The sequence below is a fragment of the Podarcis pityusensis genome, assembly GCF_964106645.2.
Source record: "Podarcis pityusensis genome assembly, chromosome: 4".
NCBI lineage: Eukaryota > Metazoa > Chordata > Lepidosauria > Squamata > Lacertidae > Podarcis > Podarcis pityusensis.
Genome location: NC_138027.1, coordinates 25,047,114 through 25,073,956, shown reverse-complemented (window position 1 = coordinate 25,073,956; position 26,843 = coordinate 25,047,114). Strand labels below are relative to the sequence as shown.

The following is a 26,843-nucleotide window of genomic DNA, read 5'->3' as shown; positions in this document are numbered from 1 at the left end:
TAAATGTTTAAAAACGCTGAGATAATTATTATTTTTTACAAAATAACACCTAGCAGGAATGCCCGCCTAATACAGCTACTTGGCTGTACTCATTGGTGTGTGGAGTGACCAGCTGTAGTTCAGATATAAACTAAGATAAAATCATGGAGTTCTCTATTTGATTTCTATAGGCAGCTCTTACTTTCTCCCAGTTAGCAGAGCGGGGAAATGTTTAGAAAAAAAAGAAGTTGAGTCCTCAAGATGATGTTGGACTACAGTTCCCACCAGCCCCTACCAGCATAAGCAGAAAGTTAAAGTCCAACAACATTATAAGACTACCAGATTGCCTACTTCCTCACCTCTATGACAGCCTTCAACCTAGTGCCCTCCAGATATTGTTGGACTGCAACTTCCATCAGTTTCAGCCAGCATAATCATTGGTCAGGGACTATGGGAGTTGTAATCCTAAACCTCTGGAGGGCACCAGGTTGCGGGAAGAAAGACTGGTTTGTTTATTTATTTATTTATTCTTACATTTACATACATGGTTCTCCCACTCCACATTTTATTCTCGTAACAATCCTGAGGAGTAGGTTTGACTGAGAGACAATGGGTGGCTGGGGAAAAAGCACCCCATGAACTTTGTAGTCCTGTGTGGGATTTGAACCTTGGTCTCCCAGGTCCTAGTTCACCAGCTCTAACCACTACACCACACTCAACAAACTATGAGGAAAACATTTTATCTTTCACACTTCTTGCCCATTGGTGGGTTGAGAAGATTTCTTCAAAATGGCTTTCAAAAGAAAGGATAGAGGCAGGCAGGTGATCCAGCTGCTTGTTCCTCGTCATACTGCTAAGCCTCCTGCTTTATGTACTAGTTGTGTTTCCGTGGCAAGATAAGGTTCTAATGCTTAAACTAGATGACAGAGCCGTGGCTGCAGGGAGATAACTTTGCTCAACTGGCAGCTGCTCTGGAACAACAGATGTGAGGGGGAGGGAAGACTCTGGCTTCTGCCAGTGGCCAGAGGAACAAAAGCCACTGTGTTGTTGTTTTGTACTGCTGGGTAAACTGCCTTGGAGATAATTTGATTAAAAGTTGCATCAAAAATCTTTGAACTAAAGACATAAAATGTCTCTCAAAGTAATTTGAAACCTAATTTTATATTCATATCTCTTCCCCACCACCAGATGTTGCACAGTATGGTTAAAAGTATAGCATGCATTTAAAGCACAACTACACCACTTTAACAGTCCTGGGTCGTCATCGTCGTCATCCCCCCCCCCCCCCCAGTTTGTTAGAGGTGCTGATAATTAGGGCTGCCATAAGTCCGGAATTTCCCAGACATACCCCGGATTCATCCATCGAAAATAGCATCCGGACGGAATTTTCAAAAATCGTCGAAAACCCGGGCATATGGCAGCACAACAACTTTGCCCAAAAAACTCAACAACTTTTGTATCTGGCTTTTCACTTTTTGAAATACGGCAACCCTACAATAATTGATGAGAGACACCCTATTCCTTTCACAGAGTGATCTCAGAAGCCTGAACCACATCTCACTCATCTCACGCTGACTGTACAGTCTTGGGACTGTATTCTAGAACTGCACATCAAAGGCACAAATCCCACAGCTTAGCAAATTGGTCAGGTGACTGGACTTTCTCATGAACAATACTATAATTACTATCAGGAATAAAGAAATAAGCTCTGGAGACTCTTAAAGCTGCCTCGGTAGATGCTGCCTCTGGATATAATAAATCTTACCCCCATGTCCTGATCTGACATAGGTAAAAAAGGTAAAGGACCCCTGGACAGTTAAGTCCAGTCAAAGGCAACTTTGGGGTGCGACACTCATCTCGCTTCAGGAACACCGTGACAGAAGCCAAAGCGCATGGAAGCACCGTTTACCTTCCTGCCACAGCAGTACCTATTTATCTACTTGCAGTGGTGTGCTTTCGAACTGCTAGGTTGGCAGAAGCTGGGACAGAGTAACGGGAGCTCACCCCGTCGTGCAGATTCAAACTGCCAACCTTTCGATCAGCAAGCCCAAGAGGCTCAGTGGTTTAGACCACAGAACCACCCGCTCCTTATTCTCCCCCCCCTTTTACCTTACCTCTGACATAGCACCTCTGATCCTTAGTATGCAATGAAGCTTTTTACCTGCCTGCATTGTTGGTTTTGGGGCCACCCCTCCAGAGAAGCCCCAGATTACAAAAGTCATTCTTCCTTGACATAGCTGCTAGCGTGACTCTTTTCTAAAAGTAGTTTCATCTGTGTAAACTGAATCAGAAAATGCCCTTAATCCTTTCCCAGCTAATCAGCATGACAATGTAACCCAGACCCCTTTGTTGTTGGGAAATTCCCAGTTGATTGGCTGGATGGATGATGTCACAAGTATTCCAGTTTACCAGTGACTACCCTTGTGTCCCCTGAAACATATTTATTCTGGCTTCACCTTCCTTGGAGTCTGCCAGATATATGAAGTATGATCTTCAGCAGGTGTCTATATCAATATATTTTAAACAGGCATACGAAGCCCAGGATATGCAATGTGAGAACGGGCCTTTTCTTTCCCTATTTATGAAATCCTCTCCCAGGGAGGTTCATCTGTTGCCTTCATTAGACGCCAGGAGAAAAGGTTCCGCTTCTCCCAGGCCCTTGGCTAGTTAAGTAATCCTATGGCCTTTTAATTAATTAATTAATTTTAAAATAACTATTTATTTGGTTTTTCAGATTAAAATTTTACAGTCACATATCCAACATACAATATAGAAACAAGATTCCAAAGAATCTCCTGGACTTCCCTCCTCCCCTTTGTGGGTCCTATAGTTAACCATTTCCTCCTGCATCTTCTATAATAATCAAAATCTTTTACCTCTTCATTGTGTCCAAAATTCACCATTAAACTACAAGTGTTATTCTGATCTTACTAACTATTTTAACTGTTTACAATGTTTTTTTAAAAAAAAATTTATAAATTTCCCCCTATTCCTTATTAAAATTTTGGTCTTCCTGATTTCTGATTCTTCTGGTCATTTTAGCCATTTTTGCATCATCACATCCACTTGATCTGCCATTCTTCTCTGGTAGGGACTTTATCTTCTTTCCAATCCTACGGCCTTTTAAACTGCGTGCGTGTTTGTGTGGCATTGTTTTTGTTTGTTATTAGGGTGCATATTTTTTGTATGTGTTCGTATATTGGTAAACCGCCCTGTGATCTTCGGGTGAAGGGCGGAATGATAAGCAAGTAAACAAAGCGGCCTTTTCTGTTTGAGAATTCTCTCTTATTTGACTGGGTCTTCCACCCGGCAGGGGTCGCTGTGGGACGGACCCGGCCCTCTTGCAGGCCGCTTTGGTCTCTCCACCTCCATCCCCAGCACTCGATTATCAGGAAGTGTCTCCAGGAGACGCCGGCTGAGCGGCCAGTCGGAGAGGGGCGGCGGCGGGCAGCTTGGGCGCGGTGGCATCATGGAGCACATTCGCACCACGAAGGTAACTGAGCGGGGCCTTGCTCGGAGGCCGGCCTTGTCCGCCGCCGGAGCAGCGTGGGAGGGAGCCTTGCAGACCCCGGGGGCTTCCTCTTGGGAGGCTTGAGCACCCGATCGAGCTTGCTCCCGGATCGCAGCCTTGCCGTGAAACCCTGTGCATGCCTCCTCAGACGCAAGCCTGTATGTGCCTTAGGCTGCAGTCCTGACCGACCCATCTCTACCCTAGAAGTCATTCCCATTCAGTTCAGCGGGGCTTTAAGGTTGCAGCAAAACATGCACAAGAAAGAAGTCTTATGGCACCATGGTCAATTCTGCTGTCGCCTAAGCTCTTTACTTGTTTCCATCCTATCTAGCCACAATTTGAGGAAATTGGTTGCGAGGCCGTGATGGTTTATGGCACAATGCCTTGGGTGGTTGGGCATTAAGGTTGCTGCCATACTGGCTGGAATGCAGCTAAGTTTTACTCAAGAGTAGGCCCACTGAAATGAACGAGCGTGACTAAATATTCAGTGAGTCCACTCTGAGTAAAACTTGGATGAATGTCAGTCACCCTCTGGGTTTCTTTTGCTGTTTGCTGCAGCAGGCTATATCTGAACTTAGAATTACTATTTTAAAAATATTTTTATTAACCAATTTCAACATAACAATTTATCAGTCCTCTTAATCAATTACATTATTTTTTTCCCCAACTCTCCCTCTCCCCCACCAAGGACTTCCCTCAGCTCCCCTCCCTGATTTCTTTACATATATTGTTTTCTGCGTATCTGAACTTAGAATTTAATGGGATCCTTAAGTTTTCATGGACTAGTGCTCCCATGATCCTATGTGTGGTGATAGTGGGCTTTAGGCTGCAGTAGTTTAGGCCGCAGTAATGTGATGCTATTTAATCTTACAAACTGCACTAATCTCCATAGTACTTACTGTCTGTTAAGGTTGCAGCCATATAGCCCTATCTTATTCATGTTTATTTGGAGGTTAAGTTTTCAATTATATATGTGTGTGTGTTCTGTGTCAGCGGGCATGATATCTTACGAAGTTCAAGAGCATAGTTCCTGTCCCAAGGAGCTTGACATACATAATTTGATGGGAAACCACGGGGGGGGGGGGGAGGCAAATGGCAGCAGGAGAAACAGGATTGGGGAGTGGACAGGAAGCCAGTGTAGGGGGTTAGATAGAGGTATTGCCTGATGTAAGGTGAGAGGTGGAGCATGAGAATCTTAATCTCAGGGTTGTGGGCAAAAGATTCCCGCATTGCAGGGGGTTGGACAAGATGACTCTTATGGTCCCTTCCAACTCTACAATTCTCTGATTCTAATTTTGATGTGTTTCCAGTCTTCTTCTTGTAACCTACAGGGTGATATTTTCTGACAGGGCTCTCAGCCAAGGGTGGGGCCCATTTGATTTTATGAGATCATGTCATGAGATAGACAACAAATTCCATATTATCTTTTCCATCTCTCTTGCCAGGTCTTTTGGAAGGGCCATAGCTCAGAGGTAGAACATCAGCTTTATATGCAGAAGGTCCCAGGTTCAATCTCCAGGCATCAATGGGAAAGACTCTGAAGTACTGGCAAGCCCCTGCCAGTCAGTGTAGACAGTACTGAGTTAGATGGGTCAATGGTCTGGCTCAGTAGGAGACAGTTTTCTCTGTTCCTATGTCTTTTCAGTGGGAGTCATGTAAGGGTCACATGACAGTTTTAATGCAGCTCATTTCCAAATTGAATTCAAAATATTCTCTTTTTAAAAATGACATCATCTTAGATTGCTGTGCTCTTAGGGAAGTTTTATCACTGTATAAACAAGCATTATACAGGGATACGGGTGGCGCTGTGGTCTAAACCACTGAGCCTCTTGGGCTTGCCGATCAAAAGGTCGGCGGTTCAAATCCCTGTGACGGGGTGAGCTCCCATTGCTTGGTCCCAGCTCCTGCCAACCTTGCAGTTCAAATCATGCCAAAATGTGCAAGTAGATAAATAGGTACTGCTCCGGCAGGAAGGTAAACGGCGTTTCCGTGTGCTGCTCTGGTTTCACCAGAAGCGGCTTAGTCATGCAGGCCACACAACCCGGAAAAACTGTCTGTGGACAAACGCCAGCTCCCTTGGCCAGTAAAGCGAGATGAGCACCATAACCCCAGAGACGTCTGCGACTGGACTTAACTGTCAGGGGTCCTTTACCTTTAAACAAGCATACCTGCAGGCAAAAAAACTTCTTATCTTTCTCTACACCCCCACCCCAATTGTTTCATTCTGAAGCTAAAGTAACTCAGTGTTTTTGTGAGTAGCTGGAAAACAGTGGCTCAATATGAGTTTAAATTGTGGAGAATCAAAAACAAAGATTATTGTGTTTAGACCTGAGAAGCTTAATACTGCCCTTTGACCATTTACTACTTTTCTTAAGTAAAAGCTCTATTGCATTGTAGAGGATCACTGACCTTAGCCTGAAATGTGATCTGTGTGCATGGATCTCAGAGCCATATAGACTGTTTGCTGTTGTAGCACAACCTGTCTGCAAAGCAAAACCACTCCAGAGTATCAATCAGTATTTACTCTTGCTGTGTGTGACCTGCAGTATTTTTAACTTCTTAAAAATTAAACCTTCCACTGAAATTCAGATATCCTTTGAATGAAACTTTGTATGGCAGCGAGAGAGGAGGAAGCAGATGACTTATCTATAGTAATCTGCAAGTTTCAAAATGCTAACTGAGGCAAATTGCTGCTGTTCCAGGCCGGGTTGGGGGGAGGTTGTGGAAGAAGTCTCTGTATGCTGCAAGTGCCATTAGCTACAAAAGTAATTGGGAAATCATCAGCTGAAGAGGAAAGACCTGCACCTCAAAAGGAGTATGGAACGTATTCAGGGCATGCCCAATCACTAGGCAGACTGGGGCAGCCACTTGAGGTTACAGATGCTGGGGTCCCTGATGTTCCTCCGAGTTTCCTGGCTGTCCTTTTTTGTTGGAGGACAGACCTATGCAAGCCATGTCCTGTCCTGCATCCTGTAAGATATTCTGCTCCCCTCAGGTGCTGTAAAGAACACCATCCTATTCCTAGCACTGAAACAAGATTCAGCTGACATGCTTCTGTACATGGGTGGTGCAGGGGGGGAGCTGCCTTCCCCCCAAATTAAATAAATAAAAGACTTAACTAACTGACTACTTGCATCACAGATACCTCGATTCTGCCCCCCCAACATAAAGCCTGCCCCACCTCCAATATAACCCTGTGCCCATGTGGAGAGTACCATCTACATTCATACCTCATGTTACGTTTGCTTCAGGTTGAACGTTTTCAGGTTGCATCCCGCGGCGACCCGGAAGTACCGGAAAGGGTTACTTCCAGGTTTCGCCGTTTGCGCATGCGCAGACGTGCAAAACGATGTCATGCGCAGAAGCAGTGAATCGTGGCACGCGCAGACGCAGGTTGCGTCCTGCTCATGTTGCGAATGGGCCTCCAGAACGGATCCCGTTCGCAACCAGAGGTACCACTGTATACCTTCACTTCAGGCAGCAAAATGTTTTGGGCTGGATCTGAGCCAGTTCCTTTTGGCTTAAAATGGTTATCTTTCAGAAGGCAGAAGCACCTGTCATGCGATTTATGCTGTCTGTTCAACTCTCTATAATGCTACAAGGCTGAATATTCTTTGGGGGAGTTCCTAAGAAGGAAGAAATTATGTTACAATGCTGAAGTTTCCTTTGGGGAGTTCCAAAGAAGAAAGAATCACCCTTAAAAAGCAACAAAATGCTCACAAAGCAACCTTGTAAATAAGCCCACAAAAGTTACTAGCCTGCAGAGTGTTTTAATAGCTTGCTTGGAGCCCAGGAGAGAAGGGATAAAGAGCCCACCTCATTCCTATACTGGGTGCAGAAGAGAGCCGTTCCCTCCTCTGGCAATCTATAGTACTTGGTTTCTGTATTGAGTACAGAGGAATGATAAGTCACCCATCCCTCCTCTGCCAGCTTGCTCGTTTTCCTGGTCACCTATTACTACAAAGCAGGTGCAGCTTTACCTTTATTCTCTCCTTGCTCTTCACCAAAGACCTCTACGCCACATTGGTCCTCAGTGGCCACTCCCTTGGCCCACATTTTCACGGGTTGTCTTGTTTACTTTGACACGTAGTGCAAATAATTCAACAGCTCAAAGTGATTGGCTATGTGCGTAAGCTACTGTTTCATCCTAAGGGCTGCACATGTAGTAACATGATAGCAGCCATAAATTAGCTTATGGAGAAATGGATTTATGCCACGTTTATACTTGATACTTTGCAAAAAGTTCAATCCTTAAATAAATCCTGCCCTACAGTTACCTGTTCCGTTAGACTTCATTTCTGGGGATGCTCATGTTTTCTTGTTTATTGGTGTACAGTTGTGCTTATCAAAATTGGACAGGGTGGCTGAGTAAGGGGGGAAAGTACAGTTCACAAACTGGCAAGTCTCTGTCGCTTAAGGGCTTGCTTTACTTTAGACCCTGGTCATGTGGCTTTGACCTGATCCAGTCTGCCTGTGTAGCTTGTCCTAATTATTTTTTAACATAAAACGTGCCTGGAAGGCTGCTTTAGTTGAAGCTGCTGATTTTCTGTTTCCTGCAAATTAGCACCATCATATATCTGAAAGCTACTTATTTAAGTGATGCTTACTGATTTGTATTGCCAGCATTTTTCAAAAGCAAAGAGCTGGAGAATTGGTTATAAAATGTTTCTTGTAATCTAGCCAGGTCAAATATTGACGTTGAGATAGAATTCAGGAATTGCAGATACCTGCATTGCTGATGCAGGAAGTTCCGTTGTTGCTGCTTTCTCCCTTGAGTTCTAATTCTGCTGGTCTGTATGAGAGATGCGCTCTCTGAATCTTGTGGCAGACTCATTGTTAGAGCTCTAGGAGCAGACTGGTGAATTAGTGCTAATAAGGCAATCCTGCCAAGAGAATATGAGGAACGCATCCTTGCCAAATCTTCCCTTATTGCCTCTTTGTGGCAGCTTTCCTGGCCTGCTCTTGGGATTCAGACAAAACAGACCTGTAGAACATTCAAAGTCAATTTCCGATCGGTTAAAAGCAGCTAAATTTCTGAATGTACCTTCTGTAAATTGCTCTCTGCTACAGCTGAAAGCATCCTATGTTATTTTGGAAGAATACTGCACGCAAGACCCTCTGGCTCTTCTCAGCCTTTGTGTTTTGAGGAACTTTTTCGTTTTCTAAGAAGGATAGATTTCCCCTCAGTCTCAGTTCAGAATAGGCCTTATAGGACATATGTGGCATAACCACACAGCACCATACTTTCCCTCCTCACTAACACACAGCAAACAACACACCTAAAAAACAAGCACCCACATTCTTCCTTAAATATGTGGGTTACAAGAGAACCCTCTATTTGTCTTAGCATGTGGGAAGCTGTGTTTGGTTCCATGTATAGCTATGGGGGTTGCCACCCAAAGTCTATAGCCTTACTTTCGTGTTGCTGTGTTATCTGCTCAGCAATTCTTGAACTGTGCTCCAAGTTGGATGCGGGAAAAGTAGCCCCTAGCCCTCTATCTCTCTAGGAGCAGTCTTTCCAAGTAGTCTTTCTGAGATCATTGCATGATGGTACTATTTGAAATGAGAATTGTGGGAGAGAATTTGTTCACAGCAGAACTGTACTGAAAAAACACAAGAGGCTTAATAGAATATGGAGCAGGGGTCAGGAAGGTTTATCTTGCCTGGGCCGGATCGGTCCCGCGCAGACGCGATTTCCGGCACCATGGAAGTGAGTCCCCGTGCTACGTTGCACCGGTTTAGCGCAGTGCGCGATTGGGCAGCTCAGTTTGGGGGCAGCTCGTGGGCCAGTCAAATGACCTCTGCGGGCCTCTTCCGGCCCATGGGCCTTAGGTTGGTGACCCCTGATATAGAGTATCCCATTTCTGTTCTGGAGGCTGCATTGTCACCTTTGCAAACACAGCCCCTGGAACCAGTTGATCTTGAGTTACCACTTCGCCAGGGTTTTACTAGCCCAACCAGAATGTTGTCCTCTTGGTCAGCAGTCAGAACGGGAAGATACAAAGCCAGAAAATGTTCTAGCTGAGCGGTTCTTCCTGTTAGCAGGCACATGTGAGCTGCTGCACCGTAGGCCGTGCACGTTAGGGTATCTGTCACATGCCTGGTGGCTGCATTTTGCATTATTGGTGCGTTGTGAAGGCTAAAGGTTGTCTTTGCAAATGCACGCACACTTTGTTGCCAGACAGCGATCTGCCTCTTGAGAAGATAATGAACTGAATGACCAGGCTGTTTTTATGTCAAGATCATATGTTTCATAGCTTTACTTCATGGCAATGTGTTCTCTTTTCCCCCTTGCCCTCACAGGTCGAACAGGTGAAATTATTAGATCGTTTCAGCACAAACATCAAGTCACAAACAGGAACGCTCTATCTCACGGCAACTCACCTGTTATTTATAGACTCGAGCCAGAAAGAGACATGGGTAAGGATTCCGATGGTTTTCTCCAGTGGGGCACCCTTTTTATTTTGTGTCGCTTTATTCTGATGTAGAGGACTCCCCAGGCCCAGTCTCCTGTCTTGCAATAACTGGGTAATTGTTGTTGTAAGCTGTTTTAAGTATGCAGAATGTGAGGTACAATTGTTTTAAATGGGTATTGAACCACATGCCTCCTTCAGGTTGACTTCTTTGAGCTGCGCTGTTCCAATGTTTTGCAGGGCACTCTTCCAAGAATCAGAGGCTTTAGTTCCAGCCTCCTGAGAGAAGGCTGCGGTATTCTCACTTCATTTGGGCCAGTTGCCCAGATATCATTCCTGTGCATGCGTGGAGATTAGCACTGGCAAGTGTGTGAAGTCAGTCTCCCACTCCCAGGTCTAAGGCACATCATCAGTTCTCTTTGCCCATTCTGCCACAGTTAATAGTTTAATTTTGCAAACTGTTTTTTTTAAAGTGCGCTGTATATCCTATAATAGTCTAGCTAATTAAACTCCATAATTTTATTGAGTTATGAATAATTGGCATCTCCCCCTTTGGTAGTTTCTTAATTTTAGTCTTTGAAAAGAGAGATAACGCTGAGAGTTTCATTAACAGGTTTCTGGCTATGTATAGCTAGTGTTTTCCCTCAGTGTGTTGGTGTGTCTGCATTTGTAGCCTGTTGAAGGTCACCTTCAGAAGCAGGACTAATAGAATATAGGTTAGCTAGCATCCCTTCACCCAAAGGGGCTTTTCACTGTGTTCTCAAACAGCAGTCCCTGCTCCTCATTCCACAAGGCAAGTTGCTTTTGATTCTGACAGAGCCAGAGAGAATCGGAGAGCCAGTTTGGTGTAGTGGTTAAGAGCGGTAGACTCGTAATCTGGTGAACCGGGTTTGCTTCCCCGCTCCTCCACATGCAGCTGCTGGGTGACCTTGGGCCAGTCACACTTCTTTTAAGTCTCTCAGTCCCACTCATCTCACAGAGTGTTTGTTGTGGGGGAGGAAGGGAAAGGAGATTGTTAGCTGCTTTGAGACTCCTTCAGGTAGTGATAAAGTGGGATATCAAATCCAGACTCTTCTTCTTCTTCCTCTGAGGGGAGCTTGGAGTTATCTGAATACCAATTGCTGGGAACCAAAGATGCGGAGAATGCTGTTGCTCCTGTGAGAGCAGGATGCAGGACTTAGATGGAGCTTTGGCCTGATTCATCAGGGCTCTTCTTATCTTCCTAACTTTCAGATACAGTTTGCAGTGGAGTATGAGAAAATAAAAATAAATCCCACCGGGGTTACTCCTCTATTTAGTATATCAAATTTATTTATTTTTTTCTTCATACAGCTGAAAGAAGTCCCAAAGCCAGTTAAAAGAAAAGCAAAATACAAAATTTCATATTAAATGTCCAGAAAAGCAATAGAAATATGTTAAAAGGTTGTTAATCAAAAATATTGCGGACAGGATCTTTGGATACTGGTCACAGCATTAAGTAGTGTAGCACATCCAATAACAAGCAAGCAACTTGAGATAATGTCTGTGGTTCTTCCGTGGAAACCAAGAATTGTGAAAACGCCATTGTGGGTTTTCTGTGTGCTGCAGATACTTCACCATCATATTGCTGCGGTAGAGAAACTCGCCTTGACCACGTCCGGCTGCCCCCTGGTGATCCAGTGCAAGAACTTCAGGATAGTTCACTTCATTGTTCCCAGAGAAAGGGACTGCCATGATATTTATAACTCCTTGCTTCAGCTGTCAAAACCAGGTAGAGTGGCTGCCTTTCTCATTACACAGGCATTCCCCTTGATCCTTTTACCTGATTCTCCTGTTCAATTGCTCTGTTGTTTTATCATGTAACTTAACTGTGGCTTATTATGTAACTTAATTATGAGTGCTTGTGCAACTGCTTTTTATACTTTGTAAACTGTTTCGACACTAAGCAGTATATAAATTAAACAACAACGACAGTGTGGTGCCTCTGGAATCCCACAGCAAGGCTCAGGCTCCTTCCTCTTTTTCTCTTTCTCCTGGCTTGTTTTAGCAAGATACGACGAACTGTATGCCTTCTCATACAACCCGAAGCAAAAGGAGGAAGAGAGAGTGCAAGGCTGGCAGCTCATAGACCTTGCAGAAGAGTACAACCGGATGGACGTGCCTAACTCGGACTGGCAGCTATCGGATGCAAATCGTGATTATAAGGTAATAGATTGCTAACATAAAATAAAAATGAAATGAAAGACCAAAGTGAGAAGTGGCATTTTCCACCTCATTCATGCTGGAATAATTGTTGGTCTGTTCCTTTTCCTCATGGGAATTCAGTTTCAAAGGTTCGCTTGGAAAACCTTGTTTCTTGCAACTGTTTTGCAGCTGCTTCGATTGAATTCACACTCAATTGCATACAGGAGGGACGGATGACTCAACTTGTCATTAACTGAGAGAATGTATGCCGCAATATAATTAGGCCCCCTCTCTCCTTGCTGTAGAGCTCAGTTCAGTTTTGTGTGCAAGGCTACATAGAAGGCAGCAACTTCTTCACTTCTCTTCTAATTACTTTTTTCTTGCTTGTTGTGCCTCTAACTAAAGAAGAGGCAGTGTAGAATTAACACTAGGAATTAATTTCCCCCCAGGTTTTATTTTTAAAATCATGCAAGTATTTTGATGTGATAGCCACCAACCTGAATGGCTTTAACAGAGAATTTGGCAAATTTATGGAAGCTATGGTTATGTGCTACCTCCAGCGTCAGAAGTTGCTGTGTAACACAAACAGGAGAGGGCTCTTTGCACCCATCTCCTGCTTGCAGGCCTCCCACAGGCATATGGTTCGCCATTGTGAGCACAGAAAGTTCAGACTAGGTAGGCCTTTGCTCTGATCCATCAGGGGTCTTATGTCCCTGACATGTTTCAAGAACCCAGTCAGTGTTTTTCTGAAGCCCTGATACTTCAGAATTCTTCTAGGTAAGGGTTAAGCAATATCCATTGTGAAGATATGGGGAAAGGCCTTTCCCATTGATTTCAATGGATGCCACCAGTTGCACACCATATCTTGAGGAGGGGAATATTTTTCTTCCTGAGGGCCATATTCCCTTGTGAGCAAAGATCTGGGAGTGCGTACTATTGGTTGGTCAGGGCAGAGGCAAAAGTAGGTAGAGCTATGGCTGTGGCTCTTTGTACCAGAGGCTACCTTCCCACTGCACACAAGTCACTTTGAGGACATTCCAGCCTGGCAAAAGCACTTGGGCCCATGGAGCAAGGCTGGTGAGGGCCATGGCTTAAGGAGAGTCCCAAGGGATCAGGTAGGTTTGGAGGTCTGCATTTTGCCCCGGACCCTGAGCTTCCCCATCCCTGCCATATCTAAATGCACTGTCCTTTATAGTTCCTTTCCTTTCCTCCCTCAGATCTGTGAAACATATCCCAGAGACCTCTATGTTCCCAGGAGTGCAAGCAAGCCCATCATTGTTGGCAGTTCTAAGTTCCGAAGTAAAGGAAGGTTTCCTGTGCTGTCATATTATCATAAAGATAATGAGGTATAGTCTGATTTCCATTCAGGGGAAATGGGCTAAAGGCTATTTTCCATCACAGGAAAAGACAAGAAGGGTAAGTACAGTAACCCAGATTCATAGATCTGTTGCGGCCCATCAAAAAAGGGCTGTTAGTAGAATGTAACATTGGGGTAGGCCCCTCTTCACTAGGGCTGCAATTCTAGCCCCACTTACTTGGGAGCAAGTCCCATTGACTTCATTAGGACTTAACTTCTGATTAGACATGGTTATGGTTGCACCACAGATATCTGTCTCTATATGTTGATTTTGTCAAGAGTTCCGGAAGTAGAACCTTTACAACTTGTCTTGTGTTGCAATTATTCACACTGGTTTGAAAATTCAGGACTTAAAGATTCAAGTTTTTGCTTCCCGTTTATGGGGATGTGGGGAAGTTGAAACTAGAACTAATAATAGCATGCATGGCACCAAGAAAACAAACTAATGTGGTTTGGGCATTGAAAAATGCTCTGAGTTGATTGTGCATAACGCAAATGTGTCTTGTCTCTCTTATAGAAACTAATTTTGTGTCTGCCACCTTATATCTCCAGCTTTATCACTAAAATTTGGGCAAACCGTCTCTGCCTATAACAGAGGAAACCATGAACTCTGAAACATTTTGGCTTTCAAGTTTCCTTCTGGAGGTTTTGCATCTTCAGAGTCCCATGCATCATGCTTCTGGCTTTCATCTTCCCTTCTTGCAGCTACCAGAGAACTAAGAACTGTACTTAAAATTCAGACCACTGTTCATGTCCTCTAAAGTGCTCATATAGACCTTTCATTATCTTATCTTTATATTTGTCCCTCCATCTTCTAACTAGGCTGCCATTTGCAGATGTAGTCAGCCTCTCTCGGGATTCAGTGCCAGGTGTCTGGAGGATGAGCACATGTTGCAAGCAATCAGCAAAGCCAATCCTAATAATTGCTATATGTATGTTGTGGACACCAGGCCTAAAGTAGGTACCATTCCCTGTAGCTGGTTTCCCATGTGATATAATGCTGTAGTTTAGAGATGGGAAGGGGTGATGTGCAATTACTGCTCCTTGACTGCACCATATCGTTAGGTTGCTGTTTCTGTTAGGACCCAGTTTGGTGAACAACCTGAGAGTGGCAATGGGATGAATTGGAAATGGAAAGGGCCTTAAGGGTTGCCTAGTCCAATTCCCTAATGATGCAGGAAGTTGATTACTGCAGCATCCCTATTAGCTAGTCACTCTGCCTCTAATGAAGAAGAACCCAACGCCTTCCCAGGCAGTCTGTTCCACTGTTGAGCAGCTCTTTCCATCAGGAGGTGGTTCTTAATGTTTAGGTTGTGTCCTTTGTCTTCATGAGTTCTTCTGGGTTCCACCCTCTGGAGCAACAGAGAATAAATTTGGTCTACCATCTGTGTGTGAGACGGCCCTTCAGATGTTTGCAGATAACAGTCTCTTCTTCAAGCTAAAGCATACTTGGCTCCTTCCTTATAGGACTTGATTACTGGATCCCTCATCATCATTGGACTGGCTGTTTGTACTCATGGACTAATTCCCCCCCGCCCCCGATTTTGGAGGAGTTGCTTACCTGACTCAGGCCCCTGGCCAGGATCCAATGAACAATGCAACTGATTGAATACCTCCAGAGGGCTTTGTACTGATGCTTCTCAAAATAGCAGCTTTCCATGCCACATAGCATATTGTGATTATGCTACTGGAAGCTGCTATTCAGGGGTCAGGACAAATTGTGGGGGGTTACCAAGTGAGTAGGATGCTTTCTGATACTTCATATCCTACGTGATTAATGGTTTGGCTTAGAAAGTAGGAGGTCATGAAGGGAGGAAAAAACCCCGTCCTATAGATCTGGAAACCTGAGCAATCATAACGTTCCTAATATTTATCAGATGGGAGTTCCCACACATTTTAACTGCTTTACCTCCTTTTTCTTCAAGCTGAATGCACTGGCCAACAGAGCAGCAGGTAAAGGCTATGAGAATGAAGACAACTATTCTAATATTAGATTCCAGTTTGTTGGTATCGAAAACATCCATGTAATGAGATCAAGCCTGCAGAAACTTTTGGAAGGTATGTATAAATTTGCTTCTAATTGGTAGAAAGCACTTGATAATTACAAAATAGACTCTTGTAGAGCCTTCTCCACCCCTACATAGCCATACCAAACAGCTTATTGCTTGAAGTAATAAATACAGTATCCCTTATGTACCGAAGGGTTAATACATTGGTTTCTATCTTTCTTTTTTTGTAAACCGCTTTGAGTTTTTTCTACTCTAAAGCGGAATATAAATCTTATGAAAAAAATATCTGGAATGCACATCAATTTCAGGTCCCTCTTTTTTTGTTTCATGGAACATTTTCAAGCTTTCAACAACACGCGTAGTTCAGCATCCTCTCTTGCACAGCCCCCATGGGATGCAGATGAAACTCTGGGAAGAAAAGGTTGTTCATATCAAGCCTAGGAATTGATTTGTTCAAAAGTGAAAGTAAGCTTCAGTTGCTTCCCTACAGAGGAAAGTGCTGCTGTTTGAATTTAACGACCGAGTATCTTTCTATTTCAGTCTGTGGGACAAGGGGCCTGTCGGTCAATGATTTTCTGTCTGGTTTGGAGAGCTGCGGATGGCTGCGACACATCAAAGCCGTGTTGGATGCTGCTATCTTCTTAGCCAAAGTAATTTGCTTTCTTCAACTTGTGGCCAGTGGTTCATGCCCATAATAGTACACCAGCAGGTTCAGCCTGCATTCCGCAAGCTTAGTTACATTCCAGGATAAATGCTCAGGGGCACTACCCCAACAACACCCAATTTCCTTTCTAACTTAGTAAAGGAGGGTGGAATGCTCCCAGATCCAGTTGGCTGTATTTAAGAAGGTGCTGCAATTGGCTACTCAGTTCATAGAGTCCCTCCACCTGCACGTGGTGCGGGTTCTTAGCTCAAGAGTAGAGCAGAAGCTTTGCATGTGGAAGATCCCAGTTTTTGTTTTTCAAAAGAAAGATCAGATAGCAAATGATGTAAAAGGCCTCTGCTTGATCCTGAATTCCAACTCCCTTCAGCCCCAGCCGGCACAGCCAGTGATCAGGAATTACAGGAGTTGTAGTTCTGGAACTTCTGGAGGACTACAGGTTCCCCATCGCTGGTCTAGATAGTTACTCCCGGCTTAGGGCAGCTTTCTGTGTTCTTAGGGTAACTTGGTCAGTATTGTCAACTTCAGACGTTCCAATTGCCTTTTGGCATTTGGAAGGAAAAGAGTGTGGACTGAGTAACTTATGCCTCCCACTCCCCAGACTGTCAGGTATCGATGCACAATCACCTGTTTCCCTGTTAGGGCAGTTCCAAGTGAGGAGATAGCTCGCTGTAGCATGGTGCCTGAGTGCAGCAGCAGGCTGTATATTTGAATCAAATTATTGCTGCCGTTTGTTGTGATTTGCTAGCCGCTTTACTCATCGGAATGTTTAGGGAAGCTTTTAATGTTTGGTGCATTACTGTATTTTAATATTTTGTTGGAAGCTTCCCAGAGTGGCTGGGGAATAGATAATAAATAATAATAATTATTATTATTCAAAGCTGTGTTTGTTTTCCTTGAGATACAAGTGCACAAGCATCAGTCAATCTTCTTGTCTTTTTCACAGGCCATAGCTTTGGAGAGTGCAAGTGTGCTAGTGCATTGCTCCGACGGCTGGGACCGGACGTCTCAAGTGTGTTCTCTGGGATCTCTGTTGTTGGATCCCTTTTATAGAACAATGAAAGGCTTTATGGTGCGTACTTGGGGCACAATGAGTTGCTTTCAGTTGGCACATGGTACAACCGAGTTACTTTGGTGCAATTGCTCTTGTTTTACTTCCTATATACCATTTTTAAATGGCACTTAATATCCTAAGTATGTCATAATAAACATTGGGGGGGGGGATCTTTATCCTATAAAGGTACATCATTAACATTCAACACTGGTGTGAATATCTGCGGTGTTGGGTTGTCCCACCAAATAACTTAGCAGCTGCATGCTATGCTAGCTGCAGCTTCTGACCCATGCACAAGGGTAGCCCCTCATAACAACACATTATAGTAGTCTTAATTTTGAGATTACCAATGCACTGTGGCAAGGCTATCTGAAGCGCATGAGGTTGGGGGAGAAGCCTCTTTTGTTTACAGGACTAATTTTAAGTAGTAAACACACCAGTTGAATCAGTTCGATTTTTTAAAATTACTCTGACATGAGACTTAAATCTAATGTATATATTTGAGTTTAGGATTATTTTGGGTACTGCTCTGATATTTTGGGTTTAATTCATCAAAACCAAGAACTTTTACCTGGGTAATATAATCCAAACTTAGATCCGCAGCATAAAAACAGATGAAAAGCTGATGCCTTGTTTTCTTCTAGGTTTTGATAGAAAAAGACTGGATTGCGTTCGGGCACAAATTTTCAGACAGGTAGGGTGTTTTGCTACAAAGATGCTGTACGTTTGAATTAATTATGTAACTCATTGTGTTACTATTCAATTCATATGCTTACATGGATCTCATAATCTTATAAGGGACCTATATACGTTTAGTCCAGAAGATGCATTTGCTCTGTTTTTGGAACCCCTCCTGAGCTGGGACACTCCTCAGATGACTTTTTCTGGATATCAGCCCCAGTCCAGCCAGGCCCTGGTCTTGGATGCCCTACTTCCCAACCCAAGACCCTGAGGAAAGCTGTGTTCCCTTTTGCCTTGCAGAGACGGCTCCTGGCTTTTAGCATCTACCCTGAGCTTTGTGTTGTCACCAGTTAACTTAGACTTGGTAGCCCCTCCAGGATGAGCTATAAGTCATGCTCCTATACTTACTGTCTTTCTGTCCCTCTGAAAAAAATGTGTCATTTTCTTATGCACGTACATATGCTTGTACATGCATGTCAGACATTTTTAACTGGTCCAGGGTAAGCCATTGGCATCTAGAAACCTGACCTAAGCTTGAAATACCAGTTGAGAGCTCATCTTCGTGTGTGTGTGTGCCCCATTTTATTTGTGGTTTTTATGTGACTTGGCCTGTGCCTTTCAGAGCAACATAGCAGTAACTTGGGTAGGGCGGGGTCCAAAAAACTGCATCCCTACTTCCACATCCCAAAGCAGGCTTTGAGCTTGTGTTTTTCAAATAGCAGCCTGTTCCACCTCCACCATATCTCTGCTGCACAACAAACTGGCTTGGAAACAAGGTGGGACTTCCAAAGAGCAATGGAGATGTGCTCCTAAAAGTCAAAAAATCCCCTTTAGATCACATTTGGTAATTTTGTTTTCTTCGTGTCCACTAAGCATTATCATAGGTTGAACCCAACTTCTTGGAGTAGACCCCTTGATATTAGCAGACCTAAAATGAGCCAAGACCATTCAGATCGGTGGGTCTACTTTGAGTAGAACTTAGTAGGATTCAACCCCATATATTTATTATACTAATAAACTGCTTTTAGTTCTTTTTTTAAAAAATCCTAAAGCAATACACAGAAGAATAAAAAGCATATGATGGCTAATAAAACAATACAAAATATAATTCCACAGCTTCCACAGAGACCAGTAAATATATGACAAGTTTCTCTACTCTGCAAATACTTGGGTGCGCAGAAAGGTTTTTAGCATATCCTGAAAACATAGATAATGCCCAACTGAACCTACAAAAGGAGGAGGAGGAGGTTATGTTGGTGCATTGAATTTTTGTGACTACCCAGGGTGGGTTTTGTCCACCACTTCCCCCACATATTTATCCTGAAGTGCTTTTGCAGCAGCTGGTTTTATTTTAATGAAAATGAAATGTAGAAGTTGTTGCATGCTGCTTACTGGATCTGTTCTGCTGATTATCTTCATACAGTATGAAGGGAGGGGGGGAGTTCCATTCTGTCTGTCTGACTGCCCCATTAGGTTTTATTGCTGTTGTAAATATTCTAGATGGTTGTGATTACTATTTTACGTTGCCCTTCGTTATCTGTTGTGACCCGCAGTCGAACAATAAAAACTAACTGGCTGGCCTCTTTTAATGTGGAATGTATTTTATAGATGCGGTCAGCTGGATGGAGACCCAAAGGAAATCTCTCCCGTGTTCGCTCAGTTTTTAGAAAGCGTCTGGCACCTGACGGAGCAGTTTCCACAAGCCTTTGAGTTCAATGAGGCTTTTCTACTTCAGATCCATGAACACGTCCATTCCTGCCAGTTCGGAAACTTCATTGGGAACTGCCAGAAAGAACGAGAAGAGCTCAGGTAAGGCTTCATATTAGCTCTCTTAACTGCTAGGGCTTAGAATCACCTTTCTGGTGTGTGATGGTGGGGAACCCAGCATTGCAAAAACATTAGATCTTTTGCACTCCTTAAAACATGAATCCTTGAAAATCTTCTCGAGAATATAATCGCTTTCAAGAGAGAGAGAAAGGTTTATGGGAGAATTGTTCTCCCTCTGGTTTAGAAATATAACCCACTCCCTCAGCATGCCATTTCACTGTTTTAAATTCCACACACCCTGGACTGCAGTTTCCCATCGTCAGATAAAATGATATATATCTGTAGTGATAATCCATTAAGTCCAACTCTGATTAAAGCTTGGTTAATCACCACCCTATATCACCTTCTACCCCGACCCCCACTTTAAAGTAAAGAAACAGCATTGGGGGAGGGGAGGGGAGGGGGAGGGAAAGACTCACCCCAAAATACTGCAGGCACAATCCAGTTCTGTTTCCATTCCCTCCCCACCTCACCCCCAGTGATTGCTTTCTGGCCATAGATCAGCCTTTCCTAACCTGGTTTCCTCCAGTTGTTGGACTACAACTCCCATCATCGCTAGAGCTGGTGGAAGTTGCAGTCCAAAGCATCCTGAGTCTGCTAGGTTGGGGAAGGTTGTCCTAATATCTCCACTGCATGGATAGCTTTGCCACTGAAATATGGCGTTAGCGTTGTTCAGGCCCTGACTGCGATTCACTCAAGTTCTTCTTCCCTTCAAGATTGAAAGAGAAGACGTATTCACTGTGGCCTTTCCTTCTGGATGAATGCAAGAAGTACCTAAACCCCATCTATAATGAGAATTTTTCTCAGTCACTCACAATTCTGGAGCCTGACACAGTATCATTTAATTTTAAGTAAGTTTCAATGATGTTTAAAGAATAACAATAATAATAATGTTCTAGCTGCCAGAATGGTGTATTAAAATACTATTGCGATTGGCACGTGCAGGTTCTGGAGGAACATGTATCATCAGTTTGATCACACCATGCATCCCCGGCAATCCGTAGTCAGTCAGGTCATGAGCATGAGTGAGCAAAATAAACTGCTGGAGAAAGACATTAAGGAACTGGAAGCTGTGAGTATTTCCAATAACTGTTTTGTCTTGAGAGGTCCGACACAGGCCTGCTTTGCTCCTAAAAGGTCATAACCGCATCCCATCGGATGCTTTTTCAAATGATGGTCTCTTTCTGTTGCTTTTGTGAAGATTATTTTTGCAACTGGCAAGAGAAAGATGGCACTCCACCTGCTGGGCCATTTGATAATACGCAAACAGAGATGGACTGGAACATGTCAGAGAGCAGTTTGCACCACAGGGAGACTTAGAAGATGCTCTTGAGTGTCAGCTTTTCATCCCCATACCATAAATACCAGTCCTTTGTATAGTGTAACTTGCTATCCAAGTTGTGAGTCTTGTTTGTTTGTAGGTCTCTTGGGCTGACCTTGTTAATAGGCTCCCCATCCCAATTCCTGCCTTAGTGCATGTACTACAGCTGTTCAGGAACAGCAGAGGGTACAGAAAGTATGAAGGACCTGATACTATAAGGAAGCAAGCGGTGCCACTGATAGTGGGGAGTAACAAAGCTGCAGTGTGTGTGTGTGTGTGTGTGTGTGAGAGAGAGAGAGAGAGAGAGAGAGAGAGAGAGAGAGAGAGTTCAGAAGTTGAGTGCATTGGCAGTGTTTCCCAGAAGGCCCCAGCTTCAGTCCATGGGATCCCCAGTTAAAATGAACTGTAGTCGCTAGCTAGGAAGGACCTCTAGATGAGTCTGGAGCTCCACTGCCATCATAGAAGATGGTACTGAACTGAAGGAAGGAATGGTTGGACTCTGTGTAAGGTAGTTTCATATGTTGATAGGGAAAGTGAGGAGTTCGGTAGGTTGGGGGCTGGATGTGAACAACAGTTTCTCAGGCTCCAAACGGTCGCAAAGGGAAAATGGAGCCTACTCTGAAATACTCCTTTTAATCCCAGAAATTAGGTCACCGTGTAAACAAGGAGCTGGATGCGGCCTTCACCAAGGAACCTTTGCGGCCTGTGTCACCAGTTCTTAAGACATCCCAGTGCTTTAAGAAACAGCAGCCTCTTCTACATGGGAATGACTGTATTCGAACAATAGAGGGCTCCAACGCAGCAGACAATCGGTACAGCGAGTATATGGAAGAGCTCTCCAAGACAGAGCCTGGTGTTGTCAGTCTGGAGTATGGAGTGGCAAAAATGACGTGTTAAATGTCACACAGAGTACTGACGGCGCATTGTGAGACTGGTCTTATGGAGCGTGACCAAAAACCGGATTTGTGTAAAGGAGAGCCTCATTGATGTAGACTAGCATGGCACACGAGTTGCTAAGGAGAAATGCTGTTCTTGTGAGAAGTAACTGAATTTAACAATACCGAAAGGAATGTGGAGAATTTAGTAAAAACTTTTTTTGGCTTAAAGAAATGAGGAATGGAAGTTGTTGTACGTGTCTAGAGGATAACAAACTTTAGTTTGCACTAGATAACTTGGAATGTTATTTAATATATCAATTGCCAAATGGTTTAATGGGCTTTGAAGATCTACTTCTAGGACACAACAGAATACTTACCGGGGCCGCTGAAAGTATATGTATATAGATAGAATGTACTGTGTATGTGTACTCCTATTTAATCTGTTGCCTGTTGCTAATTTTGATGTTTCATGTTGCCATTGAAAGTACTGTATATCACATGCAAAAGATGGAAACTTATCATCCCAAGTTCATAGCATGATGTTTGGAGATACATGAGAGAGGCACTCAGCAGGGTCTAAGTTTGCATTCGTAACTCTGGAATTCCAGATCTCCCCTGCCTCTTGAAATGTCCTTTTACAAAAATCAGGAAAACTGGTTAAAACTGATTAAAACTGCACCCCTAAGGGCTGTGAATCTTCTGCAGAAATCTAGCTACAAACCTTATAGTTACGTTCCAAAATCCATGTAAGGACAATGCATTTATTATGCCATCAAAAGTGTCACAATATAGCATGCAGGCCTTTGAGTTCTCAAGAGCACTTTCAAGTTCTGGAGAAGTACTGGAGAACTTGAAAGCTTTACGTAACATTTTGGAACATTCTGATTGGCCAAATAAAAGCCACTGGCCCAATGTGCATTTAAAACTTGCCTTTTATGTGCCAACACAACTGTCTTTACATTTATGTAATTGTGTGTATTCCTACAAAGAGCCAAAACATTTGTGTGGGATGGATGAGTGTTCATCTCAATGAAAGCAAATGTGGTTCTAATTTTTTGTGTGTATTTCTTTCAGATCAGTGAGGTTTCAGAGTTTTTGAAAGAATTAGATATTGTAAGCTAATCAAACAAAATAAATGCCGTAGAAGCAGTATCAGTTTTTCTGAGTTTGATCAAATTAACGGTTGTCTGCAGGGTTTTTTGTTCAGTTTGCAAATCTTTCTTAAAATAAATTTAGGGATTTTTTTTAAAGCACCTTAAGCACCTCAGTAGAAAAACTACGTAAATGAAATCTTCAAATAAGTCTCCTTGGATAGCTAAGGAGGCAGCCGCTCTTTGTTGTGAATGGAGAAGAAACAATAAACTTTAGGTTTGCAGGCCAGCTGGCTGCGCGTTTTCTAAATCCACTTGCTTTAAAAACCTGATAATGCTCATATCCTCAGGATACAGGATGCCACCTGGGATTGAACTGATCTCTAGTTAACTAACAAGAAGGGTTGGTTAGGAGGATTATACTGTTCCCCTCTCGCATATAGGCAAATCAAATGTATCCCCAGGTATCATTGTCTCGGCTTCATCAGAAAAGAGAATGGATTTGCTTTCAGCCTGTGATCCTGCTTCTGTTCACATTTTTCACGTTAGTTTTTATTGTCTTAATGAAGGAAATGAAATGAGCTTTGAGAGCCAAGATTATAAACATGCATGCCTTGGGGTATTATTCTCCCTAGGTGGTATGGTAGGCTAATTTGTACCTGAGGGATCAAATGCTTATTTGGCTCAGAGTGAAAATTAGTTTAGATTTGCTCTAATCCCTGAAGGCTTTTGATCAAAACTGCCAATACGCAGCATGGAACTTGACACAGTTGGCCGTGTTTCCCTCTTCCCTAGTTGGGATCCAGGCTGTAACAGCAAGGGCAATGCAGGTCATAGCTTAATGGAGTTGGCAAAATTGTATAGGGGAGAAGCATTAACCTTTTTAAGTGGTTACTGGTTTTGTATTGTAATATGTTTAAAGAGGGAGCAATGTGAAGGGTATTTTTCAACGTCGTCTTGGTAGTAGATGTTCTTGTCCACGGCTGGTTGGTGGGGTGGGATCCTGCATTCAGTGTAGTAAATGCAGTAAAACTGTACATTCTCATGTCTTCTGCCACTTTAGTGGATGTTGCATTGATACTGACTTTCTGAAAGTATGAGGACAGAAATATGTGCCTTCTGGTTGTTTCCCCCTCTCCCGTTTTATGCTGTGGACAAATAATCTCCCTGTGTTACCATAAACACTGAAAATACAACACTAAATGTTGCCGTAACACACGTTTCTTGTCGTCTGTTTGTATATTGGTAAGAAATAAGCTGCAGAAAGCTGCACATTGGGCTTATTGTGGAGCTATGGAATTAACAGAGTTCCCCATGTTGATCTGTTGCTGCAAAAGCAGTGATGTTTTGTGGCACATGAAATACAAACCAAGTCACTATGGCATAAGCTTTTGTGGGTGACAGCTCACCTCGTCATGACTATTAATGATTAAAAAACTTAAAAGATGCAGCGTCAAGTGAAGTGTTCAGCGTCCTCTCACTTGGTCCTCACTCTTTCAACCAAAGTTCTCATATAACTTGAACAGTTGTTAATTGATGAGTGTTCCTGTTGAGTATTCTAGTCTGCCAGCCATGGCTTCTTGCAGAATACCATTCCACCCCAATCAACACTTTCGTTTTTCTTTCCCATCTGACATTCAACATTCTGTTGCTACTAAATATGTTCAGTCCTCATTTAGGCTACTTTGGGGTTGGGTTTCTGCTTTAGGTTTTGCTTTTTTACAAATTGGACTTCTGTAGACCTCAGGGGTCTCATGAGCAAGCTGGTACCTTCCACTCTTTCTCAATATCCCTTATATATTTATTCAAGTAGTTTTCCCTGTGGTCACAGAGCTCTAGGAAGTGGAGCTCTTACATGATCAGTGCAGAAGCCTTCTGGCCAAATTCTTTCCCCTGTACGTTCTCCACCTACGTTAGGTGAATGGTGTACTTCAAACCTGACCTGCATGCCACACAAGTGTAATCTACAAAAGAAATTGGATCTGGACAGATTTCATCATATTGATGAAACTGACTCTTGACTCAGAAGCTCTTGAGTTTTTTAGATTTTCTTTCTTTCCTTTTTAAATCATCCTGCAAATGTAATGCCTTGTTCCAGGAAATTGTGTCTGTTTCTTTACATGTGTTTGGTTTTTTTTTTAAATTAAAAAAAATGACGCTTCCCCTGGTGCAAAGAGGTACCATTTTGATAAAAGCTGTATGGGTGAGAGTTAATTGTGTAGTGGGATCCTTTTTGTTTAATTGGAGCTTTAAATTTCCAGCCGTTCAGTTTTGTAGGACAGCTGCCAAATGGGCAGGCGAGCAAATGCGGGAGGGCTCTGCTGAGCTTGTGCATTTTCTATACGTATCCAATTACGAGTGACCTCAATCTCGAAACGCAGCAACCTAAAAGCATCTCGTCACAAAGGCAAGCAGAAGCATCCCCACCATTCCCTCGTCTCGCCCACCTTTGCGGTTTTCAAATCAAAACAATCGCCTTGCTGTGTGCTTCAAAGAGCGGGCTGCAATTGGAAAAAAGATAGGGAGCCTCTTTGGCCCCACCATGGAAGAAAGTCCTAGGAAATGGTATTATGTATTCCCTTCTGCTGTGGCTATTTCTTTCTTCCCAAAGACTTCCTTTATCAGACTCCCACAGTAATACAGCACATCTGGAAAACTCTGAGATAACACAGTATTCTGATACTGGCGTCCATTGTGTGCTTAACAAAGGCTCCTACAGCTGCTAAATCCAGAGAAGGAACAGAGCCAAGCTGGCAAGACTTGGCTACTGCCCCTTTTCACAAACACTGCCATGGAATTTCTTTTCGATTATTACTGTTGCCATTTTTCTTCACCACAGATGCTTATGGATAGAGTTGTGATGTTCTCTTAGTCACACCACTTGAAATGGTAAAGGGACCCCGACCATTAGTCCAGTCGTGGCCGACTCTGGGGTTGCGGCACTCATCTCGCTTTATTGGCCGAGGAAGCCGGCATACAGCTTCCGGGTCATGATTAAGCTGCTTCTGGCGAACCACAGCAGCACACGGAAACGCCGTTTACTTTCCCGCCGGAGCGGTACCTATTTATCTACTTGCACTTTGATGTGCTTTCGAACTGCTAGGTTGGCAGGAGCAGGGACCGAGCAACGGGAGCTTACCCCGTTGCGGGGATTCAAACCGCCGACCTTCTAGGCTCTGTGGTTTAACCGATGGAGCAAACTTGTTTTCCGCTGCTCCACATGGTAGGACCCAAACCGATGGATTCAAATGACAAGAAAGGAGATTCTGACAAAACATTAGGAAGAACTTCCTGACCGCAAGAGCTGTCTGACATTGGAAAGAACTACCTTGGAAGGTGGTAGACTCTCCTTCATTGGAGGCTTATAAACAGAGGATGGATGGCCATCTGTCAGGGATTCTTTAGTTGTTATTCCTGTATTGCAGGAGGGTGAGCTACATGATCCTTGGGATCCCTTCCAATTCTAGGATTGCTCTTAAAAGAAATATGGCACTTGGAATAAGCTTGGATAGTGGTGAATAACTAAGTCACAGAAATGACAAAAAGCTGCTTTATCAGACTGTTCAGGCCAGCGTTGTGTGCAACAGACCTGTTCTCCAGATGTGTTGGTCTACAGCTCCTTCGGGTCCCAGGCAACATGTGCTTGATGGGAGTTGTAGTCCAATGCAGCTCTCTTTGGCAGGGACTGACCCTGGACCCTCCTGCATTCAAACCATGTGTTCTGCCATTGAGTAGGATCCCTCCCTTGCATATCCCAATTTTTCATGCGCATGTCCTGTTGGAATAAATAGGCGAGGTGAAGGCTGTGCAGTAGATGATGAATCTGGGCACATTTTAATGGCAGCAAGTCTGGAAAGTGCTGTTGTACTCTGGTCCTGCTTTAGGGCTTCCGATAGGC

At 43.5% G+C, this 26,843-nt stretch overlaps 2 protein-coding genes across 2 annotated transcripts in view; one reads left to right on the top strand and one right to left on the bottom strand.

Annotated features, from left to right (window-relative positions):
• The window catches only part of NUP58 (nucleoporin 58), a 34,187-nt gene extending 31,868 nt beyond the window's left edge, over positions 1–2,319 (bottom strand). Inside the window, exon 1 of the mRNA XM_081004118.1 lies at positions 2,141–2,319. Within this exon, the coding sequence (XP_080860244.1) occupies positions 2,141–2,214 (74 nt within the window). The 5' untranslated portion in view covers positions 2,215–2,319. The remainder of the gene's footprint in view (positions 1–2,140) is intronic.
• A 991-nt stretch (positions 2,320–3,310) lies between these two features.
• On the top strand, positions 3,311–24,159 carry MTMR6 (myotubularin related protein 6). The gene is made up of 14 exons (XM_081004115.1): positions 3,311–3,472; positions 9,794–9,910; positions 11,491–11,653; positions 11,930–12,087; positions 13,284–13,412; positions 14,246–14,380; positions 15,349–15,481; positions 15,973–16,082; positions 17,040–17,165; positions 17,792–17,841; positions 19,437–19,637; positions 20,372–20,506; positions 20,601–20,727; positions 21,619–24,159. The coding sequence occupies exons 1-14, from the start codon at positions 3,449–3,451 to the stop codon at positions 21,871–21,873; spliced, it is 1,863 nt and encodes a 620-aa protein (XP_080860241.1). The 5' UTR covers positions 3,311–3,448; the 3' UTR covers positions 21,874–24,159.
• The last annotated feature ends 2,684 nt before the right edge of the window (positions 24,160–26,843 follow it).

What these genes read in the sequence shown, in the direction of transcription:
- MTMR6 (XM_081004115.1), top strand. Translation starts at nt 3,449, where the DNA reads ATGGAGCACATTCGCACCACGAAG. An exon ending in CGAGCCAGAAAGAGACATGG is followed by an intron (nt 9,911 to 11,490) that starts GTAAGGATTCCG and finishes TGTGTGCTGCAG; the next exon opens with ATACTTCACCATCATATTGC. An exon ending in ATTATCATAAAGATAATGAG is followed by an intron (nt 13,413 to 14,245) that starts GTATAGTCTGAT and finishes TCTTCTAACTAG; the next exon opens with GCTGCCATTTGCAGATGTAG.